This window comes from Oncorhynchus keta, chromosome 3 (genome assembly GCF_023373465.1).
Source record: "Oncorhynchus keta strain PuntledgeMale-10-30-2019 chromosome 3, Oket_V2, whole genome shotgun sequence".
Classification (NCBI taxonomy): domain Eukaryota; kingdom Metazoa; phylum Chordata; class Actinopteri; order Salmoniformes; family Salmonidae; genus Oncorhynchus; species Oncorhynchus keta.
This window is the reverse complement of record NC_068423.1, coordinates 18,784,247-18,798,307: the sequence shown is the minus strand read 5'-3', so window position 1 is coordinate 18,798,307 and position 14,061 is coordinate 18,784,247. Positions and strand designations below refer to the sequence as shown.

The 14,061-nt window shown below is 45.8% G+C and overlaps 1 protein-coding gene across 3 annotated transcripts in view; it reads left to right on the top strand.

Annotated features, from left to right (window-relative positions):
• Window positions 1-4,987, top strand: part of LOC118363424 (protocadherin-15-like) — a 318,783-nt gene extending 313,796 nt beyond the window's left edge. For all 3 annotated transcript variants that reach the window (XM_052491888.1, XM_052491871.1, XM_052491880.1), the window contains one exon: window positions 3,715-4,987. In XM_052491888.1, the coding sequence (XP_052347848.1) occupies window positions 3,715-4,284 (570 nt within the window). In that variant the 3' untranslated portion in view covers window positions 4,285-4,987. The remainder of the gene's footprint in view (window positions 1-3,714) is intronic.
• Window positions 4,988-14,061: the final 9,074 nt, after the last annotated feature.

Sequence of the window (14,061 nt, the reverse complement as noted above, 5' to 3'; positions counted from 1 at the left end):
TGGGGCAGAGGACCACCCCGAAGCCCCCTCAGTGGCCCCCCCAACAGGTACTTGGAGATCTGCAGTCCCCCCGTCCCAGGCCAGTGCAGGAACCACCACCAGCACTGCTGCTACTGCAGACTCCCTTGGCCCCACCACTCCTCTACGGCTGCTCAGAAACTAAGGACAGTCATGAAACTCTGCAATTTCCTGGTGAGCCCCCCTCACTCCACCCTCTGTAACAAAGCCAGGATATTCCCCTTGAATTTCATCTCCAATGATCAGAGGAGATGGTGGGGACTTCCCTGAACTAATTAAGGCCTATTGCTCCGACAGCATGCTGAGGATGAACAGCGATAGATGGTCATAGATGGTAGCTACTTCCAGGCCTGGGACGAGGCCAAGCCCTCGGTGAAACAGTGGTTGGTGAAGGTGCCAAGACGTACAGTTGAAGTTGGAAGTTTAAATACACCTTAGCCAAATACATTTAAACTCCATTTTTCACAATTCCTGACATTTAATCCTAGTAAAAATGTCCTGTCTTAGGTCAGTTAGGATCACCACTTCATTTTAAGAATGTGAAATGTCAGAATAAGAGTATAGAGAATGATTTATTTCAGCTTTTATTTCTTTCATCATATTCCCAGTGGGTCAGACGTTTACATACACTCAATTATTATTTGATAGCATTGCCTTTAAATTGTTTAACTTGGGTCAAACGTTTCCTCCCTCATGATGCCATCTATTTTGTGAAGTGCACCAGTCCCTCCTGCAGCAAAGCACCCCCACAACATGGCGCTAACACCCCCATGCTTCACGGTTGTGATGGTGTTCTTCAGCTTGCAAGCCTCCCCCTTTTTCCTCCAAACATGATGATGGTCATTCTGGCCAAACAGTTCTATTTTTGTTTCATCAGACCAGAGGACATTTCTCCAAAAAGTACGATCTTTGTCCGCATGTGCAGTTGCAAACCGTAGTCTGGCTTTTTTATGGCGGTTTGGGAGCAGTGGCTTCTTCCTTGCTGAACGGCCTTTCAGGTTATGTCAATAAAGGACTCGTTTTACTGTGGATATAGATACTTCAGTACCTGTTTCCTCCAGCATCTTCACAAGGTCCTTTGCTGTTGTTCTGGGATTGATTTTCCCTTTTCGCACCTAAGTGCGTTCATCTCTAGGAGACAGAACACGTCTCCTTCCTGAACGGTATGATGGCTGCGTGGTCCCATGGTGTTTATACTTGCATACTATTGTTTGTACCGATGAACATGATACCTTCAAGCGTTTGGAAATTGCTCCTAAGGATGAACCAGACTTGTAGAGGTCTACACATTTTTTTCTGGGGTCTTGGCTGATTTCTTTTGATTTTCCCATGATTTCAAGCAAAGAGGCACTGAGTTTGAAGGTAGGCCTTGAAATACATCTACAGGTAAACCTCCAATTGACTCAAATGATGTCAATTAGCCTATTAGAAGCTTCTAACGCCATGACATCATTTTCTGGAAATGTCCAAGCTGTTTAAAGGAACAGTCAACTTAGTGTATGTAAACTTCTGACCCATTGGAATTGTGATACAGTGAATTAATTATAAGTTAAATAATCTGTCTGTGAACAATTGTTGGAAAAATGACTTTTCATGCACAAAGTAGATGTCCTAACCGACTTGCCAAAACTATAGTTTGTTAACAAGAAATTGTGGAGTGGTTGAACAACTAGTTTTAATGACTCCAACCTAAGTGTATGTAAACTTCCCACTTCAACTGTATAAACATATCAAGCAGGCTCTTCAAGAGAGGAGGATATCTTCAGTATGAGCTCTGTAGCTGAGCAGAGCATGTATGGTTCCAGGTCCCAATGCTCCAGTGACTCTGAGAGGGAATAGAGGTGGCAGGCCTCCCTGGCGGGGGACAGTCGTGAACAGGACTGCAGCAGCTCTGAGGCAGGGTCCCAGGGGAGGCCTTCTCAGACAGAAGGAGTATGAGCAGCACTGCTTCATCCTCCACAACGGATTGCAGGGGTTACTCTGGAGGAGACTTGGGAGGAGAGGAGGCCCAGGAAAGGGCTGTGGATTCAGACCAGGGGGAGAGCCAGGGAGATTCTGAGGAGGAGAAGAGGAGGTCAAAGTCAGATGGGGATTCTGAGGAGTAGTCCCAGACAGAGAGAGAGGCTGGGGATTCTGAGGAGAAAGAGTCCGATAAAGGACAGGATCAGAGACTGAGGAACACAAGAAGAGTGTGACGTCTGCAGAGGTGGACACAGAGCCAGGGACACGTTCACAGACCCGTGTCCAGCAGGAGATCCTCTGTGGTCTCCAGCCGCAGTCAGAGTAGACAGGACAGTGGATAACATCCTCTGATACACAGCACAGTGGGACAGAACAGAGATCGTCTCTTAGCAGAGTAAGTCTCTGACCCAAGCTCCAGGAGCTTTAGATCCACCTGGATAAGAAGCGCTAGATCCACAACTTCCTCACACACTTTAGGGCCTGAGAACACCATTGAAGAGGAGAGCAAGGAAGAGGAGGAGTCCTCGGGGGAGGAGGAAGAGGAGGCTGAGAGCGGAGAGTCGTCCGAGGAGTGAAGGGTCATCATCCAAGAAGTCCAGTGGGAGCCTTACAATGGTCTCAACAGGAAAGAGACGAGGCTCGACAGAGGTCAGCCTCAGATGACCCTTTCCCCCTACCCCTGAGGATGATGAGGAGGGAGCCACGACGGCGAGACCGTCCAGCGGTAGTTATGGAAACAGCTTGGAGCATAGCACAGAGGAAGAAGAGGAAGATGAAGCCGTAACATCTTGGTTCAATTGAATTCCGATCCCATTAAGTAAGATCTCCGAATGCCTTGATTGCGTTTGCAATTATTTGTGTGGAATGTATTATTGTAATAGAAGCCATTTTAGCCAATTACAGAGTCCAAACCGCATGGCCTCTCTTCCACTCTTCTCTTTTTAGCTGCTGCCTTTTCATTCATGAATAGTGGAAGCAATGTCCTTTTGATGTGATAATCCCATTCCTTCTTCTAAAGCTCTTAGTAAATGGTTAATGATTTGCTTCTCATCCGTCTGTGTGAAGAAGCACAAAAGATGGTGGTTAATTCACCTCAGAAGATGTAGTCATTTCCTCCAACAGCTCCTTCTCCAGCGTGACAATGTGAACTGAGTGTCTTTAATAAGGTCTTGATGTTAAGCTTCATGTCTCTCATACACTGAGTGTACAAAGCATTAAGAACACCTGCTCTTTCAATGATATAGACTGACCAGGTGAATCCAGGTGAAAGCAATGATCCCTTATTGATGTCACTTGTTAAATCCACTTCAAATCTTTGTAGATGAAGGGGAGGTGACAGGTTAAAGAAGGATTTTAAAGCCTTGGGGCAATTGAGACATGGAATGTGTATGTGCCATTCAGAGGGTGAATGGGAAAAACAAAAGATTTCAGTGCCATTAAACGTGGGTGTGGTAGTAGGTGCCAGGCCTACCGGTTTGTGTCAAGAACTGCAATGCTGCTGGGTTTTTCATGCTCAACAGTTTCCCGTGTGTATCAAGAATGGTCCACCACCCAAAGGACATCCAGCCAACTTGACACAACTGTGGGAAGCATTGGAGTCAACATGGGCCAGCATCCCTGTGGAATGCTTTCAACACCTTGTAGAGTCCGGGGGTGTTTAACTCAATATTAGGAAGGTGTTCCTAATGTTTTGTACACTCACTGTATTTCTGTCTGCTTGTTGTTGTTGTTCAGTACGGGAGGAAGAAGCGGATCAAGCTGGTGGTGGACAGGGAGTATGAGACCAGTTCCACGGGGGAGGACAGTGCTCCGGAGCCCCAAAGGAACCGGCTGTCCAATCTGACCAACCACAGCCACGTCAACGGCAGCGTGTACCTGGCACAGAACGGCTCGGTCATACGCACCCGCCGGGCCGCCCACTCAAACAACATAAAGGTCAACTCCCCAGTGCGCCTGGGCAAGCACTTTAAGAAACTAGACAAACTGGCAGTGACTCACGAGGAGAGACTGCCGCTCAACAGCCCCGTGGCGACCACGTCCTCGGCCGACAAGAACCTAAACACCCAGCCCTCCAGCGGCTCCCTGGCCTCCAGCACCACGGGAGCCGAGAGCATTGCGTCCAAGTCCAACATCGCCAAGGCCAGGAGCGAGAGAACGTGGGACGCGGAGGAGCAGGAGTCAACAGTGGACAATGAGGATGTGAGAGAACCTTTAGAATCTCAGAGCGATCGCACGTATTCCGATGAGGAGGAGCTATGGATGGGGCCCTGGAACAATCTGCACATACCAATGACAAAACTGTGACTTTTGTATTTTCACTTGTGACAAAATGAACTTTTTAGTATTGTCCCCAATGACTTAATTCATGGCATAAATCTCAATTGAATTGCGCTTTATTTCAGCATTATATTTGCATTTATTTATCAGTAACATCGCAATTAATTGGCTTCATCTTAAAAATGGTCTTCTCTCTATTAAGCTACTGTACATTCATCCAAAAGTTTCTGCAACCAGTAAGCTATTCGGTTTCCTTTAAATACAGAATACTAACAATTTTGAGTTTACTTAGGATAAAACATGCTCTTTTCCCAATATTGTCACTTGTAGAATGTTCTTTCCTAAGAGGAGTTTATGAAAATGTCTCGGCGACACAGAGGTGTCTTGATCAGGGATGCACTTGCTGTCCACGTAGGCCTTTTCCTGTGCCCCAATCATAAAAGTCACTCAGACCCGAATACAGTGTTATTTTTGTCATTTTTATACAGATTGTTACATTTTTTTAGGGGTATTTGAAATACTATCCTGTTTGCTGCATACTGCATATTTGCCATGTCTTGAAATAACAATTCTGGTTGTGGTCTGGTTTTGAATCAATATTCGTAATGGCCGTGTGATGTTTATAAGCACATGAAAAACCAATGCAGTAATCTTTGTTCAAGTGCTGCCTTCACAAATATATCAAATATGTCTTCAACCTAATGATGGAAACAGAAATAAACATTTCTCATCAAACTGTTGCTACTTCTATTCATCTAGTCCTTTTTCCCTCTCCGAAATGGTTAAAAATCCCTTTCTTTGCAGAGAGAAGTATGCCAAATCCAAAACCCCCAGTCTATGCTATGCCCAGGTCAAATTGACATTAGAGTCAGTTCAATTTCCATGTGTTTGCTTCGGCTCTGAGAATCAGCATTATGATATTGATGAACTTCAGGAGACGGTGTTCATTTTTAATGGATCTAGAAGGAGAACATATCAAACATCCATTTGATTGATTTAACTAAGTTGACTGATGTATAGTGATTCCAGTGTACACACAGTAAAGTCATCTGGGCTTATTAACCAGAGGATGGAGTTAGCCCAGTTATTTCTGAATACAGAGGGTGATTGCATGTACGAAGATTACATCTTCAGAGGAAAGGAGGATAATTATAAGAGCTGAGAAGTAGTGTGCTCTGACCCTGGAATCATATCGACATGTCCACAGACTCAAAGCTTATCTACTTGTCAACTTCTAATTTCTTCAAGTCTGCCCAAGGCTCACACTTCTTGTCACAGATCAATAATGCCAACATTTCGAAAAACATGTTATACAATTTATTTGATTTTGTACCATTGATTCATTTAAAGATAAGTGTAATCATTAGCTAATAGCGCCACAGAAATATCCAGTCACAGTATTGGTTGAAAGTGGCATACGTGTGAAATGTGTAGTCTGAATGTACAGCCGCTTTAACTCAATAGTGTGTGATCAGTATCACTGCTCTTTGCTACCGCAGGTGGCTGATGCTCATGAAGCACTTCTCCCGCAAGGCAAAGCTTTCTGGGAGACGGAGTTCTTTAAAAAGAGGGAGAGAAAATAGAGCTGGAAAACCCCCAAAACAATCAAAGTCTCCAACAGCTCTTTGCTCTGGCACCACAAGCACTTCTCTCTTTCTCTGGCTCGTTGTCAAAGGAGTTTCCTTTCACAACCAGAGAGGCTTTCAGAGCCACTCCATTTAAACAGATCATAATTCTACTGGGCGTGAGAAATGCCTATATAGGGGAGAATCTCTGTTTTCCTGAGTTCACCATAGCTTAGTGGTAAGTATTCTGTAAACACTTTTGTTTGTTCAATACAAGTCACTTTTTACTTTAGACGTAATATTTATGCAAATGTTTCATAAACTCAATCTATTACGATTTCCTTAAAATATTGTGTTGACACCTAACGTGAAATGTCAAACCTGTTATTTTAATGTAAAACCATTGGACAGTTTACACTGTTTAACCTATTTCAGGCTTTGTAAAGAAACAGATGTGCCACAAGATGGCATCTGACACCATATATTGTATCTGTAGTGTGGAGAGCCCGGAGAGAAAAAGAACTGATGTGTGGTCTCGATTGCTGTAGTAACTACTGTTCACCAGTAGATGGAGGTGATGAAGTTTAAATTACATCGACCCCTGGTATCAAATTCAATTGTTTAGATTACAGGCAGTTAAAGTAACTGTCCAGTGTTTCCAGATTTCTATGAAATAAGACCTATAATTAATTACGATATGAGCTAAATATCTTTCCTTACAAAAAACGGTAAATAAGTAGGTTAAAAACAGCTTTTCTGTGTTGGAATGGATTGGGCGTACCCCAACAACAGAATGGTGTGGGCCTACCCCAACAACAGAATGGATTGGGCGTACCCCAACAACAGAATGGTGTGGGCCTACCTCAACAACAGAATGGTGTGGGCGTACCCCAACAACAGAATGGTGTGGGCGTACCCCAACAACAGAATGGTGTGGGCCTACCCCAACAACAGAATGGTGTGGGCATACCCCAACAACAGAATGGTGTGGGCGTACCCCAACAACAGAATGGTGTGGGCCTACCCCAACAACAGAATGGTGTGGGCCTACCCCAACAACAGAATGGTGTGGGCGTACCCCAACAACAGAGTGGTGTGGGCCTACCCCAACAACAGAATGGTGTGGATGTACCCCAACAACAGAATGGTGTGGATGTACCCCAACAACAGAATGGTGTGGATGTACCCCAACAACAGAATGGTGTGGGCCTACCCCAACAACAGAATGGTGTGGGCGTACCCCAACAACAGAATGGTGTGGGCGTACCCCAACAACAGAATGGTGTGGGCCTACCCCAACAACAGAATGGTGTGGGCGTACCCCAACAACAGAATGGTGTGGGCCTACCCCAACAATAGAATGGTGTGGGTGTACCCCAACAACAGAATGGTGTGGGCCTACCCCAACAACAGAATGGTGTGGGCCTACCCCAACAACAGAATGGTGTGGGCGTACCCCAACAACAGAATGGTGTGGGCATACCCCAACAACAGAATGGTGTGGGCATACCCCAACAACAGAATGGTGTGGGCGTACCCCAACAACAGAATGGTGTGGGCCTACCCTAACAATAGAATGGTGTGGGCCTACCCCAACAATAGAATGGGGTGGGCATACCCCAACAACAGAATGGTGTGGGCCTACCCCAACAACAGAATGGTGTGGGCATACCCCAACAACAGAATGGTGTGTGTGTACCCCAACAACAGAATGGTGTGGGCATACCCCAACAACAGAATGGTGTGGGCATACCCCAACAACAGAATGGTGTGTGCGTACCCAAACAACAGAATGGTGTGGGCATATCCCAACAACAGTAACCCAACAACAGAATGGGGTGGGCGTACCCCAACAACAGAATGGTGTGGGCATACCCAACAGAATGGTGTAGGCTATAGAATGGTGTGGGCATACCCCAACAACAGAATGGTGTGGGCATACCCAGAATGGTGTGGGCAACAACAGAATGGTGTGGGCATACCCCAACAACAGAATGGTGTGGATGTACCCCAACAACAGAATGGTGTGATGTTCCCCAAATAACAGAATGCTGTAACCCAACAACAGAATGGTGTGGATGTTCCCAACAACAGAATGCTGTGGATGTACCCCAACAACAGAATGGTGTGGATGTACCCCAACAACAGAATGGTGTGGATGTTCCCCAACAACAGAATGCTGTGGATGTACCCCAACAACAGAATGCTGTGGATGTACCCCAACAACAGAATGGTGTGGGCGTACCCCAACAACAGAATGGTGTGGATGTTCCCCAACAACAGAATGCTGTGGATGTACCCCAACAAGAGAATGGTGTGGATGTACCCCAACAACAGAATGGTGTGGATGTAACCCAACAACAGAATGGTGTGGATGTAACAACAACAGAATGGTGTGGATGTAAACCAAAATGGTGTGGTGTACAACAGAATGGTGTGGATGTAACCCAACAACAGAATGGTGTGGATGTACCCCAACAACAGAATGGTGTGGGTGTACCCAACAGAATGGTGTGGGCAAACAGAATGGTGTGGATGTACCAACAGAATGCTGTGGAACAACAAGAATGGTGTGGATGTACCCCAACAACAGAATGGTGTGGGCCTACCCCAACAACAGAATGGTGTGGGCGTACCCCAACAACAGAATGGTGTGGGCCCCCAACCCCAACAATAGAATGGTGTGGGTGTACCCCCTAACAACAGAATGGTGTGGGCCTACCCCAACAACAGAATGGTGTGGGCCTACCCCAACAACAGAATGGTGTGGGCGTACCCCAACAACAGAATGGTGTGGGCATACCCCAACAACAGAATGGTGTACCCCCAACAACAGAATGGGCACCCCAACAACAGAATGGTGTGGGCGTACCCCAACAACAGAATGGTGTGGGCCTACCAGAATGGTGTGGATGTACCCCCAACAACAGAATGGTGTGGGCCTACCCCAACAACAGAATGGTGTGGGCCTACCCCAACAATAGAATGGTGTGGGCATACCCCAACAACAGAATGGTGTGGGCCTACCCCAACAACAGAATGGTGTGGGCCTACCCCAACAACAGAATGGTGTGGGCCTACCCCAACAACAGAATGGTGTGGGCATACCCCAACAACAGAATGGTGTGGGCATACCCCAACAACAGAATGGTGTGGGCATACCCCAACAACAGAATGGTGTGGGCGTAACAACAGAATGGTGTGGGCCTAAACAACAGAATGGTGTGGGCCTACCCCAACAATAGAATGGGGTGGGCATACCCCAACAACAGAATGGTGTGGGCCTACCCCAACAACAGAATGGTGTGGGCATACCCCAACAACAGAATGGTGTGTGTGTACCCCAACAACAGAATGGTGTGGGCATACCCCAACAACAGAATGGTGTGGGCATACCCCAACAACAGAATGGTGTGTGCGTACCCAAACAACAGAATGGTGTGGGCGTAACCCAACAACAGAATGGGGTGGGCATACCCCAACAACAGAATGGTGTGGGCATACCCCAACTATAGAATGGTGTGGGCATACCCCAACAACAGAATGGTGTGGGCATACCCCAACAACAGAATGGTGTGGGCATACCCCAACAACAGAATGGTGTAGGCGTAACCCAACAACAGAATGGTGTGGATGTACCCCAACAACAGAATGGTGTGGACGTACCCCAACAACAGAATGGTGTGGATGTACCCCAACAACAGAATGGTGTGGATGTACCCCAACAACAGAATGGTGTGGATGTTCCCCAACAACAGAATGGTGTGGATGTACCCCAACAACAGAATGGTGTGGATGTACCCCAACAACAGAATGGTGTGGGCGTACCCCAACAACAGAATGGTGTGGATGTACCCCAACAACAGAATGGTGTGGATGTTCCCAAACAACAGAATGCTGTGGATGTACCCCAACAACAGAATGGTGTGGATGTTCCCAAACAACAGAATGCTGTGGATGTACCCCAACAACAGAATGGTGTGGATGTACCCCAACAACAGAATGGTGTGGATGTTCCCCAACAACAGAATGGTGTGGATGTACCCCAACAACAGAATGGTGTGGATGTACCCCAACAACAGAATGGTGTGGGTGTACCCCAACAACAGAATGGTGTGGATGTTCCCCAACAACAGAATGGTGTGGATGTACCCCAACAACAGAATGCTGTGGATGTACCCCAACAAGAGAATGGTGTGGATGTACCCCAACAACAGAATGGTGTGGATGTAACCCAACAACAGAATGGTGTGGATGTAACCCAACAACAGAATGGTGTGGATGTACCCCAACAACAAAATGGTGTGGGTGTACCCCAACAACAGAATGGTGTGGGTGTACCCCAACAACAGAATGGTGTGGATGTACCCCAACAACAGAATGGTGTGGGTGTACCCCAACAACAGAATGGTGTGGGCGTACCCCAACAACAGAATGGTGTGGATGTACCCCAACAACAGAATGCTGTGGATGTACCCCAACAAGAGAATGGTGTGGATGTACCCCAACAACAGAATGGTGTGGATGTAACCCAACAACAGAATGGTGTGGATGTAACCCAACAACAGAATGGTGTGGATGTACCCCAACAACAAAATGGTGTGGGTGTACCCCAACAACAGAATGGTGTGGGTGTACCCCAACAACAGAATGGTGTGGATGTACCCCAACAACAGAATGGTGTGGGTGTACCCCAACAACAGAATGGTGTGGGCGTACCCCAACAACAGAATGGTGTGGATGTACCCCAACAACAGAATGCTGTGGATGTACCCCAACAACAGAATGGTGTGGGCATACCCCAACAACAGAATGGTGTGGATGTACCCCAACAACAGAATGGTGTGGTCGTACCCCAACAACAGAATGGTGTGGGCGTACCCCAACAACAGAATGGTGTGGGCGTACCCCAACAACAGAATGATGTGGGTGTACCCCAACAACAGAATGATGTGGGTGTACCCCAACAACAGAATGATGTGGGTGTACCCCAACAACAGAATGGTGTGGGTGTACCCCAACAACAGAATGATGTGGTCGTACCCCAACAACAGAATGATGTGGGTGTACCCCAACAACAGAATGATGTGGGTGTACCCCAACAACAGAATGATGTGGGTGTACCCCAACAACAGAATGATGTGGGTGTACCCCAACAACAGAATGATGTGGGTGTACCCCAACAACAGAATGATGTGGGTGTACCCCAACAACAGAATGATGTGGGCGTACCCCAACAACAGAATGATGTGGGCGTACCCCAACAACAGAATGATGTGGGTGTACCCCAACAACAGAATGATGTGGGTGTACCCCAACAACAGAATGATGTGGGTGTACCCCAACAACAGAATGATGTGGGTGTACCCCAACAACAGAATGATGTGGGTGTACCCCAACAACAGAATGATGTGGGTGTACCCCAACAACAGAATGATGTGGGTGTACCCCAACAACAGAATGATGTGGGTGTACCCCAACAACAGAATGATGTGGGTGTATACCAGCCATAAAACATATTAACGCATATAGACCGCTGATCGGCCAGCTCAGTAAATGAGCCAACATGACATCATGTTTCACGTGAAAATAGCAAGCTTATGAGAAACGGTCTGTTTGAGGTCGGGTTTCTGGAAAAAAATTCTCACATTTATGCTTAGGCCACCAATAATATAGATTATTGTATTATTGGAGTCAACAACATTATTTGCGTATGGAACTATAATTTGCGTATGGGCTCCCTGCCTCCCTCATTAAACCCCTACAACTCATCCAGAACGCCGCAGCCCGTCTGGTGTTCAACCTTCCCAAGTTCTCTCACGTCACCCCGCTCCTCCGCTCTCTCCACTGGCTTCCAGTTGAAGCTCGCATCCGCTACAAGACCATGGTGCTTGCCTACGGAGCTGTGAGGGGAACGGCACCTCAGTACCTCCAGGCTCTGATCAGGCCCTACACCCAAACAAGGGCACTGCGTTCATCCACCTCTGGCCTGCTCGCCTCCCTACCACTGAGGAAGTACAGTTCCTGCTCAGCCCAGTCAAAACTGTTCGCTGCTCTGGCCCCCCAATGGTGGAACAAACTCCCTCACGACGCCAGGACAGCGGAGTCAATCACCACCTTCCGGAGACACCTGAAACCCCACCTCTTTAAGGAATACCTAGGATAGGATAAAGTAATCCTTCTCACCCCCCCTTAAAAGATTTAGATGCACTATTGTAAAGTGGCTGTTCCACTGGATGTCATAAGGTGAATGCACCAATTTGTAAGTCGCTCTGGATAAGAGCGTCTGCTAAATGACTTAAATGTAATGTAAATGTAGTTAATTAACAGAATATGAACTTTCAAATGTGAGATTTTCACTAGACAGTTACTTTAATTAAGTGCCAATTATATAAATTGTTTTTAATTGCACAAGGTGTATAATGATAGTCACTTGGCCTGCAAAACAAACTCTTCACTTCTGCACAGAGATGACTACGGGTCGACCCTTGTTTATGAACCATTTAACGACACAGGCAGAGCACCGTACTGTTCCACCCTTAATAATATATTCTAAACATGTCCAGAGCAACTCTAAGTGGACTTTTCACCAGCAGGCAGCGTCACACCGACAAAGCACTCTAAAGTCAGTGGTTTATCTCCACATTAAGTGGTCATGTTAGTAAACAAGTGAATTACACTGCTCTTGAACACCCGCCAAGAGAGAGAGAGAGATAATAACTTACGAGGAGAGGCACTCTAATTAACAATAAAATAATTACGACAAGATTACCTTTACCTTGTGACCGGGCTGTGATGACATTATCCCCTTTGATCTGCACACGATGGATTCCCATTTAAATATATCAAACAAACACCAAAAATACATAATTAAGTGAATAATTACAAGCTGGCAGGTTTGTTATTATGCCGCAGCAGCCGAGCATCATGGTCCCTTTACATTCTATAGAACCTGAAGCTAATACAGCCCAATGCGGAGTAAACACAAAACCTATGCAAGTAAGTGTGTGTGCACACACACACACGGCACACATACACCACGCAACAGTATCATCAGAGATGTTGACTGCAGGTGGGTAATAACTCTGTAGTCATATTTGTACAGCGTTTAGAGATGGATCACATCTCACAGAACACAGCCCAGGAATTGTTTTTCCCTTAAAGAAACTGAAGTTGACTTTGTCCATTGGACAGTCACTGACTTTCTGACATTATATATATATATTTTTCAAATTTTATACCAATTTCTGTCACACTGTATAATGGCAGGACTGTGTGAAATGTGAAACCCGTAATACAGCCGTTTTCCTGAACCATGTATAGATTTTTGAAGTATTTCTGGTTTTCTAAACTATATGTTGTAGATTCTGGGTGCTTTATAATTGATGTAGTGTGCATGCAGTCGAAGGTAGCATTTTGAGAGATGTTCTTGATCTCCCTTCACACACAAACATACACAGAGTAAATAATGTTGATGGCATCCCACCCAAGCGTTTTATTATTTCTCAAAACGCAGGGCCTATAGAAAAATAGAAGCTTGGCACAGTCGGGCCCAGTTAATAAGGGGGTGCTTTATACATGTCTCCTGCTCAGACATTAGAAGACATACATTTGCCACCATGGCACCAGAACCAGCTGTAAGAAAACATGAATTGGGTTGCAGGCAGCATGTCATCATGTCCAGAAGGGGAGTACCTGTATGGTCATGTTGTGGAGATATTCTCCTCAAAATTACACTCATTGGGTCAAATAATGTTTCATCTTTAAACAAAGTAAGTATTGTTTTATACATATTGTTTTCCACAGGTGAAAATCTTGTAGACTTCCAGACTTCACCACACCCAACAGAGAACAGGAAGTAACAGTCACAGCTACTACAAAATGGGGATCTGTGAGATCTTCAAGCATCTTCCATGGTTAAAATGATGAAAATAATGTTGGAGGCAATCATGTCACACATTTTACTTTGGATCATAATTGTATTGCTCTAGGCATGCATGAGGCATCATAATATATAAATCAATCCATTAACCAATCAATCAATCATTGTGAATAAATCATGATATACCATCGACTCACAGCAATGGGCTGCTTCAGGCTCAGTACTTCCTCTGATACTTTAGCTGTAGCCAGCAGAGCATTTGGCCAGCCATCCAACAGGCTCCAAATGTGGAATGGAGCCCCAGCGGGGAATCTTGTTAAAACCAAATTAGACGAGACAATCAAAAAATTCCATGGT